This window comes from Nyctereutes procyonoides, unplaced genomic scaffold, assembly GCF_905146905.1.
Source record: "Nyctereutes procyonoides isolate TBG_1078 unplaced genomic scaffold, NYPRO_anot_genome, whole genome shotgun sequence".
Lineage (NCBI taxonomy): Eukaryota > Metazoa > Chordata > Mammalia > Carnivora > Canidae > Nyctereutes > Nyctereutes procyonoides.
This window is the reverse complement of record NW_026575032.1, coordinates 17,321,351-17,342,054: the sequence shown is the minus strand read 5'-3', so window position 1 is coordinate 17,342,054 and position 20,704 is coordinate 17,321,351. Positions and strand designations below refer to the sequence as shown.

The 20,704-nt window shown below is 36.8% G+C and overlaps 1 protein-coding gene across 1 annotated transcript in view; it reads left to right on the top strand.

Annotated features, from left to right (window-relative positions):
* MGAT4D (MGAT4 family member D) overlaps positions 1-20,704 on the top strand; it is a 49,454-nt gene that overhangs the window by 14,160 nt on the left and 14,590 nt on the right. Inside the window, exons 4-9 of the mRNA XM_055316980.1 lie at positions 4,635-4,768; positions 7,515-7,561; positions 13,876-13,989; positions 15,676-15,751; positions 17,300-17,414; positions 20,040-20,170. Of these exons, the coding sequence (XP_055172955.1) occupies positions 4,635-4,768; positions 7,515-7,561; positions 13,876-13,989; positions 15,676-15,751; positions 17,300-17,414; positions 20,040-20,170 (617 nt within the window). The remainder of the gene's footprint in view (positions 1-4,634; positions 4,769-7,514; positions 7,562-13,875; positions 13,990-15,675; positions 15,752-17,299; positions 17,415-20,039; positions 20,171-20,704) is intronic.

The window sequence follows — 20,704 nt, the reverse complement described above, 5'->3', positions numbered from 1 at the left end:
AATCAGTACTGACCTGACAGGAAAAAAATAGTTCGATAAATATTTAGAGACTTAAATTTGAATTCAATTTTAATACAGATATTTTGAAAAGCAGTCATTTTAAGTCACATATGCATTTGGCTTATATTAAGCATCTGCTGAGTACCTGGCAACTCTTGTCTCCCTTGGTTTTGATAAACTCATTCTTACCCGGTTGTCTTCTTATTTCCTCATCTTTCTGGGGACCAAGGTCAGCAAAAGCTTTACAGAAGAGGTGATTTTGAGCTAATCCTTAAATAATGAATTTAACTCCAGCAGGTATGAAAGAAGAGACAAAGCATTTAAGTTAGAAACAGGGATATTAGGGAAGTCTCAGAATGCTTGCCATTCTCACAAGCCTTATTTATTCTAATGCGTGAGTCACTCTAGGCCAGTGGCAGCAAACTACAGCCCCTAAGCCAAATCTGCTCTTTTACAATAAGATTTTGTTGGACTCTAGTCAGTGCTCATTGGTTACTTCTCTGTGACTGTTCCCACACCACAGTGGCAGAGCTGAGTAGTTGCAGCAGACACTGTATGGCCCAAAAGACAAAAATGTTTACTATCTGGTCCTTTACAGAAAAGTCTTACTGACCTCTGACTGATGTAGGTAGTTCCTTGAGAATAAGGAGTGTTGTTCTATAGCACGTGCCTCTGCCAAGCTCACTGTGTTGGGACAGGGTTGCCATGTGGCATTGTTTAACATCTGAATTCTCACTGTGTTCTGTATACTGAGTTTACTGTGTTTTCTTTTTTTAATGTTTTCTTTCATTGTTTCATTTGACCCTCACAACACAATACAGCAGGACCTTCAATTATCTCTGTTTTATGCCTAAGAAAAACCAGGGTACATCTTGAGATCACACTAGGGACTTTAACTGTGTCAGATTCCCTCTTCAGAGTATTTTGAATGTGGCACGTGTATGTACGTAGACATGCACATGTGTGTGAATGTATAAGAAAGTGTGTGCTACACAAAGGTTATAGGGAACAGGAGGAGGCGATGAAAGACATAGGGAAAAAAAAAAAACCCAGTACATAGAAACTATAAAATACTAGATGCTAAGAATAAGCATAGCCTTAAGTAAACATCAGCAAAGATAAGCAGAAGCCCATGTCAGAAAGGATGGAAGGAGAGGTGTTTATAATTGGGAAGAACAGAACTCTTTGTATGGGGGTTTGGGGGTGTTGAGGTAACCCAGTTAGCAGAACTGTGTTAAATCCTGAATAATTTTCTAATTCCCCAACTATTTCTTGATTTCCAACCAGTGTGTATATATTGATCCTCCTTTTGAGGCCCCTTTGGTGGATTTTCATAGGTTCTTGGGAGGACCAGCTTGCACATAAACCTTCATTACCAAAGGCCATTTAAATGGAGATTCTTTTTCCTAGTAACTAAAAGACCATAAGACATAAAACACTTGTAAAAGCACTGAAGCCTGTAGCAAGGCCTACTGGGGAAGCTGTCATCAGTCTTCTTTATTCTAGATTCTGAGTATATCTCAAATAATTTCTTTTTTCTCTACCCTCTGTAACTATTCTTTTTGAGCTTTCATTTCTTCCCCAGTGTATTGAAATAGACTTGTAAATTGACTACGGTCAATCCATTCTTCATACCCTCCTCAGAGCTTGTACTAAAATGTGTAACGTCATGCTCAACTCTTGCTTAAAATCCTTAGAAGATCCTCAGTGCATATAGGATGAAGTTAGCTCCTCAACATGGAGTGTGTACAGTAGACTGTATCTTTCAAATCTCAATTTTTGCCATTTCCCCTCCTTTTCAGCAACCCTAGAACCCTTACAATCCACATGCCTTCAATGAACACACCACCTCCTATCAACCATGATTAACTTGTCATGTAAGTCCCTTACTCAATAGGACTTTTCACCTCAGTTGGCAACTTCTTTGTGCAGTCTTCCATGTCCTCAAGTAACCAGCCTCTCTCAGGTCCTAGGCCTTGGGGAAGAGCAACGGATAAGACGTGGCCTTCATCCTCCTACAGACACGTGAGAAAGCAGTTACAGTGTAAAGTGACCAGTGCTGTGACAAGGGAAATACGAGGTGGAACAAGTAATCCATACTTGCGGAATTAGGGAAGACTTTCTGGACGAAGCACTGTTCACCTGAGTCAACCTTCATGACTCAGGTGAACAGAATTGGAATAGACTAAGTAGGGAAAAAGCGGCTGATGGATAGTGGAAAAAAGTAGAGGATGTTCATCCAGGTAGAGGAAAAGAAATGGAAAGGCCTAACAGCAAGAGGACCCAGGCAAAAAGTGTGGCATGTGTGCACAATTGGGGCTAGAAGTTATTAGCAGTATAACATGGGGCAGAGGCCAAATAATACAGGGACTTGGCCATTCGCTTATTCACCCCAAATTTATTCCAATTATTATGTTTTCTAATAACATTTTTTTATTAGATGATAAGTGCTATGTGGATGAACTAAGAGTATACAGCTGGTCCACCCAACCTAGTTTAGAAAGAATGAATAATAGAATTAGCACAAGGAACCTGAAAAAGAGTGTTCTAGGTAGAGAAGGGATGATGTGTGCAAAGGCCTAGAGATGATAGAGTCCTGTTTGGTCAATCTGAGAAGCTGAAAGATACTAAGACTGACTTAGAGAGAGGATAATTGAAACAGAAAATGTAGGTCAGGACTAGGTCATTAAAAGCCTTGTAAATGTTTATAAACAGTATTTCTTACCCTAAGGCATTGGAAGTCACTTCAGGACTTGCATTTTATTTATTTTTTTTTAAAAAAATATTTTATTTATTTATTTGAGAGAGAGAGAGGCAGAGACACAGGCAGAGGGAGAAGCAGGCTCCATGCAGGGAGCCTGATATGAGACTCGATCCCAGGTCTCCAGGATCACACCCTGGGCTGAAGGCGGCGCTAAACTGCTGAGCCACCTGGGCTGCCCTAGGAATTGCATTTTAGAGTGGATCCCAAAGTTTGAAACTTGATTCCTTCCTCACGCTATCCATAAAAATCAGTTCCAGGTGGACTGTAGATCTAAATATAAAAGGCAAACAATAAAGCATCCAGCCGATATTCAAGAGAATGTCTTTATGACCTGAAGATACAGATTTCTCAACAGGAATCGAAAAAGCACTAATTTTATGTAAAGGAGGAGATGGATAAATTGTACTCTATTAAAATTAAGAATTTCTTGGGGTGCCTCGGTGGCTCAGTCAGTTAAGCATCTGCCTTCAGTTCAGGTTAGGAGTTCAGGGTCCTGGGATTGAGTCCTGCATCGGGCTCCTTGCTCAGTGGGGAGCTTGCTTCTCCCTCTCCTGCTTCCCCTTCCCCCTGCTTGTGCTGTGTCTCTATCAAATAAATAAAATCTTTTAAACAAATTAAGAATTTTTTTTAAAAAAAGATTTTGAGAGCAAGCAAGAGAGAGATAGAGCACAAGCAGGGGTGAGGGGTAGAGGGAGAAGCAGACTCCCCCACTAAGCAGAGAGCCACATGTGGGGCTCCATCCCAACCCAGAGATCATGATCTGAGCTGGAGGTAGGTGCTTAACCGACTGAGCCACCCAGGTACCCTAACAAAGAATTTCTGTTCATCAAGAGGTAAACATTGAAAAGGGAACCCAGAGTGGGAGATATTTGTAAGACCCGTAACTAACAAAGCGTTCGTATTCAGAATCTATAAAGAGCATTAACAAATAAGAAAAATCCAGACAACTCAATAGAGAAGCAGGTAAGAGCTTAAGGATTTCACAAAAGAATGTCCAAAGACCAATAAACATATGAAAATATGTTCGAACTCAATAGTAATCAGGGAAATAACTAATTCTTACTGTTCTCACTGAAGTTCAGTAGTTTTTTGTTACATTTAAATGCTTCTCAGTGTCTTGTATAGCAGAGGCTGGATTGTTTTGCTACTTTTAATATTGCTTTTTTAGGGAGAGGAATTTCTGAGTTCCCTACTTAGCCATTCTGGAAGTTCTTATCCCCATCTTGAAGGTGGGGAAATTGAGGCTGGAGAGGCTGTGTATCTTGCCCAAGTTCATACATCCAGGATTGGTGTTGAGTTTGGGCAAACTTTACTGATATAATCTTAGTATCTATATAGGATGACATGAGATCTGTTCTCCCATTGTTCCAATCAATATTGAGCAATGAAAATAACTTAGGATCATGGATTCATTCCATCAAATCACTTGGAAATTACTTCATGCATTTTTTTTTCACAGATGAAAATATTTCATAGTATTTTCTGTTTTGAGTTCCAGCATCTCCTTAGGAACAGAAGTAGAGAATCTGCCAATGTGTGACATTTTGTACCCAAGTTAAGTAAAAGCTAAAATAAATGGAGAGTGGTTAGTTTTATTTTTCACTACACTGAAACCCTCCAACATGAGAACATCTTGGAGTCTACTGAATGCATTTACTAACAGTCCTCTACAAATTGGAATTTGCTCAAGCAGAAAATGAACTTAGTGATAAAAATTAATAGTAGTTTGGGTACTTTTTGTAATATAGTTTCAGACACTCTTTATGACCAAAGAATTAACTCAAACATAGTAATAAGCATAGATATTAATGATGAATTATATTTTTTCTCTGTGGCTTGAAATGATGATTCCATGCTCCTATGTCTGCAGTCTCTTTTGCACTGGGTATTTCCACTGTTAACAGAGGGAATCAAAGTTACCTGAGTCAAACACTGAATTCTGTTGTCTCCAGGATGTCTCCTTCAGAAGAGAAGGACTCTGTGGTGATTGTCTCTGTCGCAGATGTACGTATGAAAAATAAGTGGCTTTCCTCATGCCCAACCTGTGGTCTCCAAATACCCTTCCTTGATGGTAATCACTGTATCGTTTTGGACTTTTTTCCTTAAATTTAAAAAAGCAATTCGTAGATGCCTCTTTTGGATAGCAGACAATGTATTCAGTACTAATTTGGCACCACTGAGAAGGAATTAAATACATCAGTCTAAAAAGAAAATACAGTGGTTCCATGTGGAGAAATAAGATTATGTTGTTAAATATATTACCAGGAGCCCTGCATACTATATGATACAGAACTCATATTTACAAACAGAACATTAAAATTAAAATTGAAGCTGGAGTAATAAAACTTGCCAGCCCAATAAAAGGTAGGTATATGAACCGAGATAATTTATATTAACTCAAGTAACAATAACCGTCATGAATATTGAGGGACTCCTTTCTATGTGTGAAGGATTGTAGACAATTTTTATATACATTATTTGTGGCTCACATTGCATCCTTGTAAAGTAGGTGTAGCTATTTTACAGGTGAAGAAACTGGAGCTTATAGAAAGTAAGTTGCCCAGTAATTAATACATCAGATTCAAATCTATGTCTAATGGCACCCAAATTTTCTATCTTCTAACGCCACGTGAGAGCTTATATAAAGCACTGTATAAATATTAAACTCATAAAGCCTTTTGGAGAGGGAGTTTGGCAACTTGTATTAGATTTAAAATGTGTATATCCTTTATATCAGAAACCTCAATTCTGGGAAGTTATCCTAGGGAGATAATCAGGCAAGAATTCCAAAATAATAAAAAATTGACAGAATGTACGGTAGTTGAGAACACTTACACTAGATCTGGATTGCCAAGGTTCAAATGCCTTGGCTGGTTCAAAAGTCATTTTTTGGCTTGTGAACTTGAACAAGTTCCATCATTTTTCTATGCTTCACTTTTTTTCTTTGCAAAACAGTGATAATAATATCATCTATGTCATAGGGTTGTTTTGTCAATTAAATTAGCTATTTATTTAGAATGATTCATGGTATGTAGAGAGTGTCCAATAAGTAATTATTTCAAGGATTTTCAGTGCACTGTGCTTTTTAAAAGCATAATATTGGAAACCACCAAAAATGTGTATCAGTAAGAGGCTGATTAAATCCTTATGTCTACATTGCAGTAATCTGCAGTGCAATTTTAACCTCGGAAAAGAGAATTAATAGCTACGTATATTTACTGACATAAAACGATATCCATATCATATTGTTGAGTGGGAAAACGTTGCAGAACATCTCATCTAACATAATATTATCCATGTAAAATGTGATGGAAGGAGGTAAAAAATATACAGAGAAAATATATAAAGAAAAAAGAAAATGAGCAAACCTTGGAATAATGGTCTCCAAAATATAAATAATGGTTATCTCTGGATTGGAGGGATCTTTATTGTCCTTTCTATATTCTTTTCTCTATTTGAATTTTCTATAATAAACATGTCTTTGGATGCAGAAAAAACTCAAAAAACAAAAACAAGCAATAGAATAATTAAGAGGAAAATATAAATAAAAGATTAATTAATAAATAAACATTCTTGTTTATTAAACTTGTTTCCAAGTTTAATTTCTTAATATTGAAAGCATATACATAATCTCCAAATGTTTTGTCACATTTCTGTACATTAAATATTACAATCTTTATTTCTTTGCTGCTGACACAGTGCACATGTACCTAAAATGTTTAGGCGAGTAATAAAATATTAAGGACAAATGTTAAAATGGAATGTAGAATGCTTAAGAAGTGTAACTTTAGTATTAGGTTTAAAATACAAAATATTTCAGTGTAACAAATAGCTGGTGATTCAATTGGTGGCTGTCTCAAAAACCTTAGGTACTGTCAGAGTTATCTGCATACATCATCATGATGGATATTTTAAAATAAACAATCTGACTATATACTTTTAGAGTACTCGGATTTGACAGTAGAACTGTCATTATTCAAAAATTTTCATAATTTTGTATTAGGAATGCTTGGGGCCCTGAAGCAATGTTGTGTGAAGGCTATCATTTTTGTAAAAAAAAAAAAAATCTGAGAATGTACTATCAAAAGCTATTTACATAGAATCTTTTCATCTAATATAGCACAGAATTTGATAAAGAGTAGGCACACAAGGTTTGCTGATGGAAGATAATTTGGGAATTAAGCTGAGTAATACTGTCTGGAAAGCTGGTATAATTTTGAGTACTTTTATTATCCTATCCTAAAATGAAGACATTTTCAAAAAGAGCAGCTTTTAGACAAAACTGTTTTAGATACATAGGTTTTTGCATGCTAATTTTTATTTTATTTTAAAGATTTTATTTTTTTATTCATGAGAGACACAGAGAGAGAGACATAGGCAAAGGGAGAAGCAGGCTCCCCGTGGGAAGTCCAATGTGGGACTAGATCCCAGGACCCCAGGATCATGCCCTGGGCCAAAAGCAGACGCTCAACGGTTGAGCCACAGAGGCACCCCGCATGCTAATTTTTAAGTGTCAAATAATGTATAGTGATATTTTGTACTGTCACAAAGGAAGAATGAAATCTTTTCAGTACTGAAGTCAGATCTTTTAGACACATGGATATTTTAAATTCTTTTATAGAGGGTGAAAAAATAAAAAATCAGGACACGATAACATTCCATATATAAACTAGACTTACGTGTAGCAACCATACAGTAGCGAAACTATTAAGCATGCTTAATTTCAGTCAAATACTTTTCTCATTTTTAGAGAAATGAAGATTATTTAAAATATGTTGTGGACATGATTACAAAAAGGTAAGTACTGTCTGATAAGTTTAAAAATAGCTCTTCTTTCATTTTTCTATTTTTTTCTGCCCAGTTACATTACTTTATTAGTGATCTATCCATTTTGATGAGTGTAGCTGTATAGAAAGAACTACTGAGATCTGCAGGTAGTTCTAAGCTGTAATCAACTATAGCTTATGATTTTCCCCAATTTTGCAGGTTGTCTGCGTAATAAAATCCACCTTTTTCATGTTATTATCATTGTATCTATTTTCCATGAAATCCACTTCCTCTAACAGAAGCCTGCTAGATTATTTTTTAAGCATTTTTGTGTACCTTACTGTATGAAGTGACGTTCTCCACTTCTGTTTACAATCTCCTGCTGGATGTAACCCTGGAGATGCAAGCGCATGATGATGAACCAACATTGTTAGTTATCAAGCAAGATGCTGTGGAATGGACCGAGCCTTTCAGATCTTTATGTTCCAGTGGGTAATACACCTGGTAAAAACCAATCACAACAGGGACGCTGGTGTTTTGTGTTGGTATAGGGAGGGCAGTGGAAAACATGTAGAGGAGGAAGCATTTCACTCTGCCTGCAAGATACAAAGAAGGTAATAATTGAGCTGAGTGTGAAGGTGTAAGAGGATACTCTTAAAGCAGAAAAAAGGAGAAAGGGAATGCTTGGCAAATAGGATTGCTTGAGAAGGCAGAAAGGCCTAAAAGGAGCATGCTAGATTTATGGAAAAAGAAGTATATCCTGGAGTGTGAATATTTGAGATTAAGGAAGGAGTATGAGTAGGAGTTAATTAAGACAGTCTGGCATAAGGTCATGAAGAGCCTTCGGGAACATGCTAAGGATCATGCACTTGATGCTATAGAGCCGGGTTGCAAGCATGGCCTTCAAGCTGAATCTGGGCAACAGACCAGACCAGTTGGCTTCACTAGCAAAGTGTTTTGTTTCCTTACCAAACAGCTCAAGGGGAGGAGGCAAAGTTGTTTTAGTCAAAAGAATTCCAGCTAATAACTGTAGAAAGAATTGAATCAGAAAATCACCGTTTTGAAACAGTTGGTTCAGGCAGGTCATTAAGTGACATGTGGCTGGAGAACTTTAGGAGGAAGGCCTGCCTGCCAGCATCCAAACAGGAAAACCCCTTGGTAGTTGAGATGGAGGGAATTCAAAGGATTGGTCAAAAAAAGTGTTTACAGGGGCTGAGAGAACAAAAGAGAAGAAAGGAAATGGGAGAAGCCTAAAGGGAGATGGCTTACAGCTCAAGGTCTGACGGTGGCTGCACCCTGCTGCTGTGCTACCCACGGGGGGGCTCTGTCGCAGGGCCACCCCCGTGGACCCCACTCCTGGGGGGCCTTCACCGAGCCCCAAGGTAGGAAGAACAGCCTCTCTTGCTGCCCCCCCGCAGGTGGAACCCAGCAGGATCCAGCTAGCGAGGGCCCGGGGTTGGCGTGCAGACCCCCTGCCCCTGCGATACCGGCAGAGCACAAGTGTGAGACTAGGCTGAGGGCAGGCAGGCAAGCCCGAGGGGGGCTCAGGTGCCCCCAGCTCAACCCCGGGTCAGCCTCAGTGTCCCTGGATGCCAGACAGACGTTTGGGTCTTCTGATGTGTAGCCAGCGAAATACACTGAAATCACGGCGGGGCATTATTGCCCACCACCCTCCAAAATACAATATAACACAACACAAGACAGAACAGGCTTTTTAAAATGTTTGTGAGTTTCAGAGGTAGAATTCAGTGATTCGTCTGTTGCATGTAACACCCGGTGCTCATCAGATCAAGTGCCCTCCCTGGTGCTCATCACCCAGGGACCCCATCCCCCAGCCACATCCCCTCCAGCAACCCTGTGTGGTTCCTAGAGTTAGGCTCTCATGGTTTGCTTCCCTCTCTGTTTTCTCCTTATCTTATTTTTCCTTCCCTTACCCCATATTCATCTGTTTTTTTTTTTTTAAGATTTTTTGTTTACTCATGAAAGAACCAGAGAGAGAGGCAGAGACACAGGCAGAGGGAAAAGCAGGCTCCATGCGGAAAGCCAGATGGGGGACTCGATCCCAGGACCCCGGGGTCACGCCCTGGGCCAAAGGCAGATGCTCAACTGCTGAGCCACCCAGGCGTTTCCCCTCCCACCACCCCCCCCCGACCTTTTTAAAAAATTTTATCTTTTTGTTTCTTAAATTCCACATATGAGTGAAATCATATGTTCAAGACTGAATGACCTTTAATCTAAAGTCCGGTTTAGAGTGTACACAGTGATTAGAGGAAGCAGTCTGTAGTAACCACTAGGATTCAGGACATTGTAGAATACAGTTGATCCAGTTCTTTTCAAAAAGATAGTTGAGGGAAAAAAAAAAAAAAGAAAAGCTGAAATAACTGGTCTGGAAAATAAATTTTAAAAAGAACCCAGAGATAACAGCTTATAATAAGAGGATCTTATGTGGTTACTTATTTGAACACCATCCCCCACCCCACCTTTACCCATTCACCTGTTAGATACTTTTTAGGGTACTGAGGATATTTGAATATCAACTGAATATTATGTGATATTAAATAGCTATTCTTAGTCTTGTAAGGTGTGATAATGGCATGTAGTTGTGTAAATAAATGTCCTTTTTGATTTGACACTGAAGAATTAAAGGGTGAGAAATGATACCTAGGATTTGTTTTAAAATACTTCAACACCAAAAAGGGGGCTGTATGGATGAAACAAACATAGTAAAAATGAATGGTTGAAATCAGGTGATTTGGGATTCATCGTAGTCCCACTTTTCAGTGTGTGTGAGGTAATTTTCAAAATAAAAATTTAAAGAGTTGAATTAGACTGTTCTCAACAACCTCGACTGATGGGGAGAGGTGTTAAAACAGAGCAGCCTAAGGGTGTTTGGGGAGGTCTGGAGATGGGAGACCAGGAGTGGTTTTATATGTGCTCTCATCCCCCAGGAGGAAGCTGATGGACAAGGTCTAGGGGGAGTTGGATCCAAGATACACATGGAAGGATTTAGACAGGACTAAGCTAAGATAAAGGGGGGAAAGATAAGAACAGGTGAAGGAGCAGAAAAAACATGATTAGTCTGAGAAAGACGGTGAAATGAGAGCATTCCCTCCTTAAAGGGTTTTTTTTCCTCTGTGAAAGAAAGCTGGTGTGCTGAGAATGAGGATTTTATTAGCAGTGAACTTGAACTTGAGAGTGGTGGTGAAGCCTGAGAGGAGTAGATGATGTTATGGAAGGAGATAGAATTGGGCAAGATCAACTAAAACATCCTTGTCTGTCTCGTTTTACCCAAAAAAGGTTCCCCAGGAAAAAAGTTGCCTCATACTTGAATCCTTAAAGTGTTCTCATATTCCAGGACGCCTTCTCTTGGTTGCTTTATTCTGCATAATAGACCACTGTTTGGAGAAGACACATTAGCCTGAAATGACTTAAGTCTATGCTGGTTTGGTGTCCTTATAAGGGAGTCTTCACAGAATCAGTTACAAAGCAGGCAGAGGTTTATAAACAACTCCTGGAGATATGTTTGCATACTTGCAAATTTTTTGAAGATGACTTTCAAAAAGTATTATAGTATGTGGTTACTTGTGAGGACCACAATAAAAATACTTCTTGATGTAGACAGATACTTGTGTTTTCTATGAAATGTGCAAAGACAATGTCACTAAGTAGAATTTTAGTTAGACTTGATGATCATATGTTAGATGATTCAAAAAGAGATTCTCATGGTGATAAGAATGTAATGTTAACAACGCAGGATAAAGAGTTGGAATAAAATTGTTTTATTTTTTTGTGAGAATAGAGTAAAACTAATTTTTAAATAGATATTACAGAATATGCAATTTAAATGAGATTGTTAATATAGATTCATAACTTTTCATTTATATACCTAAATTTTATATATTTAATTTAGCCAAGACCCTTTTTCTAGGTCTTCTCATCGGGGTTAAGAGAGATTGCTCTATATTTTATTGATCCTACATTTGAGACCAAATAGTAATTGTTAAAGGACCACCTAAGGTTATGTATGACCTTATATGAAGTTGTGTATAACTGTGTACTTTATATAAAATGATAAAGCTGTAAAGTTTCCACTTTTTTATAACTATAAGCTAAAATCATTCATTTATAATGGCAACGATGTACAGTTTATACTATTTCTCTAGTCATTGACAACTAGCAGGCCTGGTATCATTGTCTCAAGGACTTTTTATGCTATCCATAACCTAACAAGCTAGAAAAGATTTGAAGAATCCTAGAAAGGTGTCACCACACAGAATTTCAAAAGTCTTGCTTAAGACAGACTAAATAAAGCTGAGCCTCGGATCTTCCTCTTTATCTATAATGGGAAATTTTACCATCAAGATAGAAATTACTTGTAACTTGACTTTTGTTGCTTTGGGACTTTGTATGAAATTTTCTAGAGGACAAAATTTACTTAGAAGCATCTGCAATCCAAACTTTCTGATGATTGTATATACTGCAACTTGATGTTATTTTTGCTTGTCTCTGCTATTCTAAGTTGCTGTATGAAGTTATGCGATTTCATTTTTTAAAATGTAGATATTATGTTACTAACCCCAAATCAACTAGAATTCCTGTTTTTCTTCCATACCAACATTTTCTGCTCCTCAAGGAACATACTAAAATAAGCTTTTGGAAAACTTTCCATTTGATATACCATAAAATATGAAGAGCCAATAAGACTTTCATGCTCCCCATGTACACTTCCCAAATAAATAAATAAATAAATAAATAAATAAACAAACAAATAAATAAATAACTAGGAAATCTTCCACTGTTGCATAGAGCCTGGGAGTATTGAGTGCGTGTAGAACAGTTCTTTTTCTGCAAGAGTATGTAGTGCTGTTCCAGTTTTACAGATGAAGAACCTGAAGGTCAGAGAAGGTAAATGACTTGCTTAACGTTTGTCAGTGAAGGAAGCAAAGTTGGTAGAGACCCTTTTCTGGGTCTAAACCCTATATCCTCTCTAGTGGGTAGCTGCTGCTTCCCCAGGCTCCTGACACACGCCTATGATGAAACATTTGGAAATCATTTAAAAAGCAAATGAAAGGAGCATAATTGTCCACATTCCAATGGCACAGGGAGGCAACACAGCCGCATGTTCTCCTGTCTGTAGGTGACCTAACAACAGAGTCACAGGGATTGGGCACCAACAGACTTTGAAAGGAACAGTGAGACGACGATACGCATTTGTCATTTATGTAGTGATTTGTGAGCTGAAGAGCCCGAAGCGAGTTTGTACTGTATGGGCTTGTTCACGGTTAATACAGTAGGATGAGCCAAATTCGAACAGTGTGGTTGAGGGAGACATGTCATTTAACTAAGACATGGTAACTGGGGTTCCCATAGTGGAATTGCGCAAAGTGGGGGCTGCCTATTTTGCACGTAATTGAGATTGTGCATATAAAACTCCCATCTTGCGTTTTCACTATTAGCACAGAACTTTTTCTTGAGGTTTTAACATTTTAATAAATATTCTAATGCCTAGGTTTTAATCCCATTTAAAGTCATAATATCTATCTCCAAAGGAAAACCGTTTAAAATGCTTTACTTGGTATATCCCATCCTTTACCTTGATGGCACAAGATGTGTATTGCAGCTTTTGTGAGCAATATTTTGTGCATTTTAATGGTGTCCTAGTTAGTCTATAAATATTAACTTTTAAAAATAAAGATTCACAAAGCATACATAGTCATCCAGGGAATTTTGGACAAGAGTCACACTGAATCCTTGCTTGCTATGAGGAGTCTATACTTTCAGCAGCCACAATACTAGTCGGTAGGACTCTTCCTGCTCTAAACAATGCACTTTATTTTTATTTTTATTTTTTAAGATTTTAGTTATTCATTCATGAGAGACACAGAGAGAGGCAGGCTCCCTGTGGGGGCGCCCAATGCAGCACTGATCCCGGGGCCCTGAGCCAAACGCAGGCGCTCAACCACTGAGCCACGCAGGCATCCCAAAACTATGCACTTTAAAAAATCATCTAATGTTTTATGCTAATTCGTTAGTTCCATTATTTTGAATCTTTTAGAGTACATATCTAATTGTAAACTTGCAAAAAATTAAATGCCTGTAATTTTTATGAGACTAAATTAAATTTATATTGTATATTTTAACTTTTTGTTATGTTGCTCACTAATTTATAAAAGAAATACTCTGGCTAAAAAGTATTAGTTTCATAATGTGGATATCGTGTATCAACGTGAGAAAATTCAAATAAAAATATTATGTGGACAGGCATGAGGACATTCTTTTGAAGTATTTGCTATTTTGGTAAATCAAAAATTGAGTTGCAAGCTTCCATTTACTTCTGTTTACAGATTCAAAAGGCAACTTAAGTCTGGATCCTTAGAAGTCATTTCAATACCTGCCTTTTTTTATCCAAACATATTACCTCTCACACAGTCAACTGAGGACTTGGGAAAATTAGAGAGGTATGACATATTACCTTAAATAACTTCATCCGTTGTAATGTTGGAACCAGCCTCTAATAGATCCCATTTCAAACACTGCCAGCTCCTACTAGCTTGCAAGAGCTGACTGTGCGCATTACTTCCCAAGCTGCATTCAGCGACATCAAGTTGGTAGCATGAAATCAGCCCTGGTAAGAGCATTTACACCATGGAAATGGGCAAAAGCTAAAAATCGTGGCTCACCCCCACCCCATTCTGGGAAGAATGAGTTGTTAAACATATACCAACAGCACACCATTGATTATCTATGTTCACGTTTTCAGCCAATAATTAGCAAGGGCATAAGGATGGGAAAAAGAAAGTGTGGGGTTATAAATTATTACATGTACATTCTAGTTACAACTTTTTTTCTGTTTGCTGGTCATGCTAGACAGGTAATGTAGCCTTTGTATTCTTAGATTCCTCACTTTTCCAGTGTGCATGATAAAATCTACTTTATACATTTGGAAAAGTCATTGTAAGAATAAAATATGATCGTGTTTATGAAAGAATTTTGAAGAATTTAAAGGTCTATACGTGTATGTAGGATCACTCTTGTTTTATTATAAATGTATTATAAGAAATGTAATAGTTTGGTTTCTCGGAACTTTAAATAGAGTAAAAAGAATGTCAGAATTAAGAAAAAAATCCGATCCCAGGAAACTTGTGAACTTTCGTTTTGTTTCACAATAATAAATGGCATGTCAGAGTTTGGACATCTCTTAAGGGTTTTGTTTTGCTTTGAATTAAGTAGTCTGTTCTTAGATCGCAGGGAGACATTCTAGATCCTGTTTTTTCTTTCTGCTCTTTCTGTCTCTATCATCATCTCTTCTTTTGTAAAAAATCTCTGCCTCATCCCTCTCATCCCCATTCCTCTGCCTTCGACTTCGTTCAGGCCATTCACGATCTATTTGTTTTCCCTAAGCCTCGCCTAATCTGGCCTCTCTTCTAATTCATTCTCCGGAGGGTAACCAAGAATCCCTTTTCATAGGAAATCAGGTCCAACTTTCTTCATGATCTGGCCTTTATACCCACCTTACCATCGTCAGATTTTTCCATCCACTCCTGGTGCTCTGGATCTAAGGTGGCACATGCTCCCACACATTTCATGCCTTTGCAATTCCAGTCCTCTCACTGAATGCCCGGCTTTCTGAGCCACCCGCCCCATCTTATTTTACATCATCATTGCCAGTGTCTCTGGCATATAGCAGTTCTTTCATTGTTCTGATTTTATTATTTTTCTGTCTTTTCATACTGGATTATGAAACCCAGAAGGGCAGACCTGCATCGTGTCTTGCTCTTTGTATCTTCGGGAACTGGGCTAATACTTAGCTTAGTAATAGATTAGAATAATTTAGTTTCTTCTTTCTTTTATTTGAACAAGACCTAAGATTAGAAAGAGTATTAACTTTACTACACAGATCAAAATTTAACTGACCAAAATGTAGAATAAATAGATTGTGCTTATCCTAGTTTAGTGATGGCAGATACGGTACACTGGGTAAAGATGGGAAACACTGTAATATAACTTCTCAGCATAACATATTCAATTTTACTTACTGTAGATAGTACTCTATATTAGTAAAGGGTAAAAAATTACTGAAATGTGCTTATAAATAAATTACATAATAATGACAAATATTAACAGATTTTATTACTTATCTTTAGTTGGCGCATCAAACAAGTACTGGATTTTTGTTTTTTGATGTTGTATGCCCAACCCAAGGCTATGTATTATTTACAGGTAAGACCATGGTGTGTGTGTGTGTGTGTGTGTGTGTGTGTGTGTGTGTGTGTGTGATTTAAAGTGGAGGTATGTTCTCCTTCCCTTTTGGTTCCTTCCTTCCTCATTATATTCCTCCACCTTACTTTTTATTCAGGAAATAGAAAATAATCGCTATATCAAAGTTCCAAAAAAAAGTTTAAGGTTGATTTTTTTTAAAAAAGATTTTGTTTATTTACTTGACACACACAAACACACACACAGACACACAGAGCACAAGCAGGGGAGCTGGAGAGGGAGAAGCAGACTCCCAGCTGAGCAGGGAGCCCAGCATGGGGCTTGGTCCCAGGCCCCCGGGATCATGACCTGAGCTGCAGGCAGATGCTTAACCGACTGAGCCACCCTGGCATCCCAGAGTTGATTTTATATAAGTCTTCTTGCTGGGTTTACTATTAACAGAGGAGATTATAGTTACCTGAAGCAAACTGAAAAGAAATTCTCAAATTAGAAAAAATAGAAACTGTACTTCCTACATTTCTCTTCCCACAGACTTATTACATTAGGCAGACCTATTTGAACGCATCTTAGATGTCAGATAGTGTGTCTGCCTACCCTGGCTCGCATTGTATGTTCTTCCCAGTTCTACAGGGCCTCACCGTATTTCTGAAATAAATCAATTATATATCACTGGTACTCCCTGAATTGTGGCATACTGTTAAGCAGTAGGGTTATATTTCCCAGCAGTGAGTCTGTGCCTTACTACATGTGACAATGTGCAGTTGTAAGAGGAGTTTGTAAGATACCATTGGAGAAGAGAGAGTGTTATAAAATCTCGAAGCAGGATTCTCTCTTTTACTGGCAGAAAAAATAAATCCCTTTTGATTCCTAGCTAGTGGAATGTAACAGAAACACGAGATCCAGCCAGTGTGTTCTTCCCAATTTGAAAAAGCGCCAATTCTTCTTTGTGCTTAGAGACTTTCACGTTTTTGTGAGTCATTTAGGATGGCCTCTTAGTGCATAGATTACACATAACATATATGAAATTAAAAAAGAAAGTTCTAATTTCCCCTTTCCCCTCTTATTATGGAGAACTATTTTTAGGCTTGCCTGCACCATCATTCTACAGAGCTAGTTGTGGATGACAGTGCCAATTCCCCCTTTGTCATCTCTATGCCAGCCACATTTCCTGGCAAGAGGACATGGCACCTGCCATCTCAAACATAAACCTGTGTGGCCTTAAATTAGAAACTGCAGTATTTGTAAGGATGAAAATGGATTGAAATATTTTTTTTTTCAGTGAGGAGTTAGATTGAAAAAAAAAAAAGGAGTTAGATTGAGCGTTCCATATTAGTGTTTAGGAAACAAACAGATCATCTCTGGTCTCAGAACCTGAAAGTGAAAACCAATTAACAGTAAATACCCTAAGTGACTTGAACTAAAAATAAAATTTACCTCATAAAAAGATTTTCTTCAATGTATCCTATTGAAAGTTTTTTTCAATTCTCAAGCTAATACAACTTATTCAATGGAAGTATCAAAGGTACTAATGACCTTTTGGTTTTTTTCCAGCTAGAAGATGATATCATAGCTAAAAAGATGTACTTTACGAAAATCATAGATTTTGTGCATAGTGGTACTTCAAATAATTGGTTTTATATTGAGTTTTCAATTCTTGGATTCATAGGTAAGCAACATACCTATTTTTTAGCATATAGGTTGCATAGGTAAGCAACATATCTATTTTTTTTTGGTAGATAATCTTAAAAGAACTTACCAGTTTGTTACTAAATGAAAAGGAATAACATGATTTCTATAAAAGATAATACTAATTTAATAATAAGATCAAATTCAAGTATCTGGATTTCAGAAAATGTATTTTTAAACCAATTTTTCCTAGATGGGAAATATAAATGAGCAGGTTGACATATATGTTATAAAAACATAAGAAAGCTACCACTTGCTAAATGCTCGCTGGGAGTCTGGTGCACATGTGTTATTAGCTCAGTGACAAAGGTGTATTTCTCTATTTTATATGAAAAAATATTCTGTTTAAAGAATTGAAGTTATAGAGAAATGAATTCCAACTTAGAACTACCCTACTCTAAATTTCCTGTAATTTCCAGTATGCCAAAGCTGACATACTTAGAAAAGTATAAAAATATATGAGTCAGACCCATCATGGAAAAGTTTCTAAAATTGTGCCCATGATGTGATTTTTAAAAAATGTCTTCTATAGACTTTCTTTTTTCTTCCTTCCAGTCTTTCCACCCTTCCTTCTATACTTGTCCTTTTATTTGAATCCTGAGGCAGCAGGCTGAATGACCATACTTATTTCACGGTGCATGTCAACTCTTCATGTGGGAGCCCTCTCTTATTTTATTCTTTTGTTTTATGCCCAGTCCATACTCCCACTTCCTCCTGCCCCTCAATAGGTTTGCACTCTACTATGTTCAAAGAATACACATAAATATGCATGTATCCGTGTCACATACTTGGTGTTTATCATGTTTGTAACTGTTTAAAGTTTACATCAATGGTGATGTGATAAGCCTATTCATACCCCTTATGCTTCTGTCCTCAAAACTAGATTTTAAAACTGCCAACATGTCGACTTATGTCCTTTTAGTTTATTGTTTCTTACTGCTGTTGCATAAGTCCTATGTAATCATTTGATTTATGCATGATCAGAGCGGTTGACCTTGATTGCTTCCAACTCTTTGCTGTCACAAAGAAATGAAGGGACATGTATATCCCTGGAAGCAGGATCACTGAGGGTGAATATAGCAGTGTCTCTACATGGTGCCAGATTGCTTTGCAGATTGTACAATTTATACTCCCTTGGGCAGCGTCTGAGTTCCTTCTTTTCCTTTTGCTTGACAACATTTGCATTTGATCCTATCCGTGACTTTTTTTTTTTTGGCCACTGGGAGTAATGTAAAGCATTTCTTTGAATGCTAGGGAAATCTGTTATTCATATACTTACTTGACATCTTCTTTTCCATACTTTCTGTCAAGTGTTATAGAATCCAATTTTAAGACTCCAGAGGTTTTGCTCAGCCTTGCTTTAAATAAGAAGAGAAATTGTAGGTAAAGTATAATACCTGATAAGCTTGAAGAGGAAGTCATTTTGTTGATACGTTACTTTGTGAACTATAAATTCCTTTTTCTCTTTCTTAACAAAGTCAGGTAGGAAAAGGATAGAGGATATTCATGTTCTGATCACAAGACCACATTGACAGGTGAAGTCTTACTAGAGCTTAGGTTTACAAGGGCTTTGTGTTTTGTTGTTATAATAATAACCATTTTTTTAACTCAATATTACCAAAACTATGAGTTTGCTAAACACAATTTTATAACAGACTGATAGCAGATGAGGAAAACATAAATACTGAATCATCTGTTTCCATCATTAAATCACTTGTTTTGGTCACTACATAAATGGGTGCCAAAAAGTTAGAATACAACCATATATTTGATTACATAACCCATACAGACTCAGCCCCTGGTGGATAAAATGAAGCATGCTTATTTCATACTATCGTGTTTATTAAATGATTAGATGTATTTTATACTATTTACTTTAAACTGGCCATTTACCTGACTCTTAGACCTTCAACTTCATTTAAATTAATTTGAAAATTAAAGATGCAGTATGTTAGGAAAAAAGCAACTGGGCCTAATGAAATATATTACTTTAAAATATAGCATAAATAAATAAAAATTAAAAAAAATAAATAAAATATAGCAAATCCTTGAGAATCACAAATATAAAACAAAATTCACATAAAATGATGCTCAAATATTGAAATAATACTGTATTTTAATCAAAATTAAGTACTAAACATAAAAAATCTGGTAGATTGATAAAGTTCTACTAAAGTCAAGTTATAAATCAGTTTATGCAAAATTAAGTAAAAGATTATACCTCCTATGCTTTTCATCCTATTTATATATCTTTTTTATTACAATGTATTTATCTTTCATGTGACTTGGAAAATTGATCTCACTGGTCATGAGAAAGTTGATTTCCTGAGAGTAGTCACTATCCTAAACCTGCCTTACCTTTTCTTGCCCAGAAGTGGTAATCCTTAATACTTAGGCAGATATAGTATTTTGTTTTATTATCCTTCAACTTCACTAATACTTTAAGCCTTATTTATTTTGAAGGAATATGATGTATTTAATTTTTAATGATTTTTTTGGTCCTTGCTCATGTTAATAGCATGAACAACTATATATAAGTGTTATTTTATGATATGTAGTGTAGACACTCAAGAGTTATTTGGATTTGTTTACTTTTTCTCCATAGGAAAGCTGTTTAAATCTGAGGACTTAACTGACTTTGTACGTTTTTTTTTAATGTTCTACAAAGATAAACCCATAGATTTGCTCTTGGGGGACATTTTTCAGGTAAAGATGTGTGACCCAGGAGAAACTCCTGTGAGTATTTCTTTACTTTGTAAATACAAAATATTTTAGGAAAATACTCTCTGTCTAATGTAATTCCCTAAAATTTGTTTACCTCACTAATCCTCCCTATACTTCACTAATACCTCACTAATCCTGACGAGTGCATTAATTTTTTTAACTTCTGGTATCCAGAATTTTTACAGAAACCTATACTTACTTAATGAAGTAATGAGAGGCCGTAAGTTAGTGAAAAGCAGAAAAAGGGGGACAAAACAATAATAAAATGATGGATATAAATCTAAATATGCCACTATTTACATCAAATATAAATGACCAAAATATACCAATTAAGAGCTATTTCATCAGAATGGATTAAAAAACACTATGCAGTTACTTTCTGTCTATACTCAGTTCAAATATAATAATATTCATAAGGAAAGGTGAAGGTTAAAAGGAAAAGGTGAAAAAAGAAAAACTATGAAGACACTAATCAAAGAAAATCTGTAGTAGCTAAACTAATATCAAGTAGACTTTGGTGCAAAAAAACAAAAAATTTGACCAGGG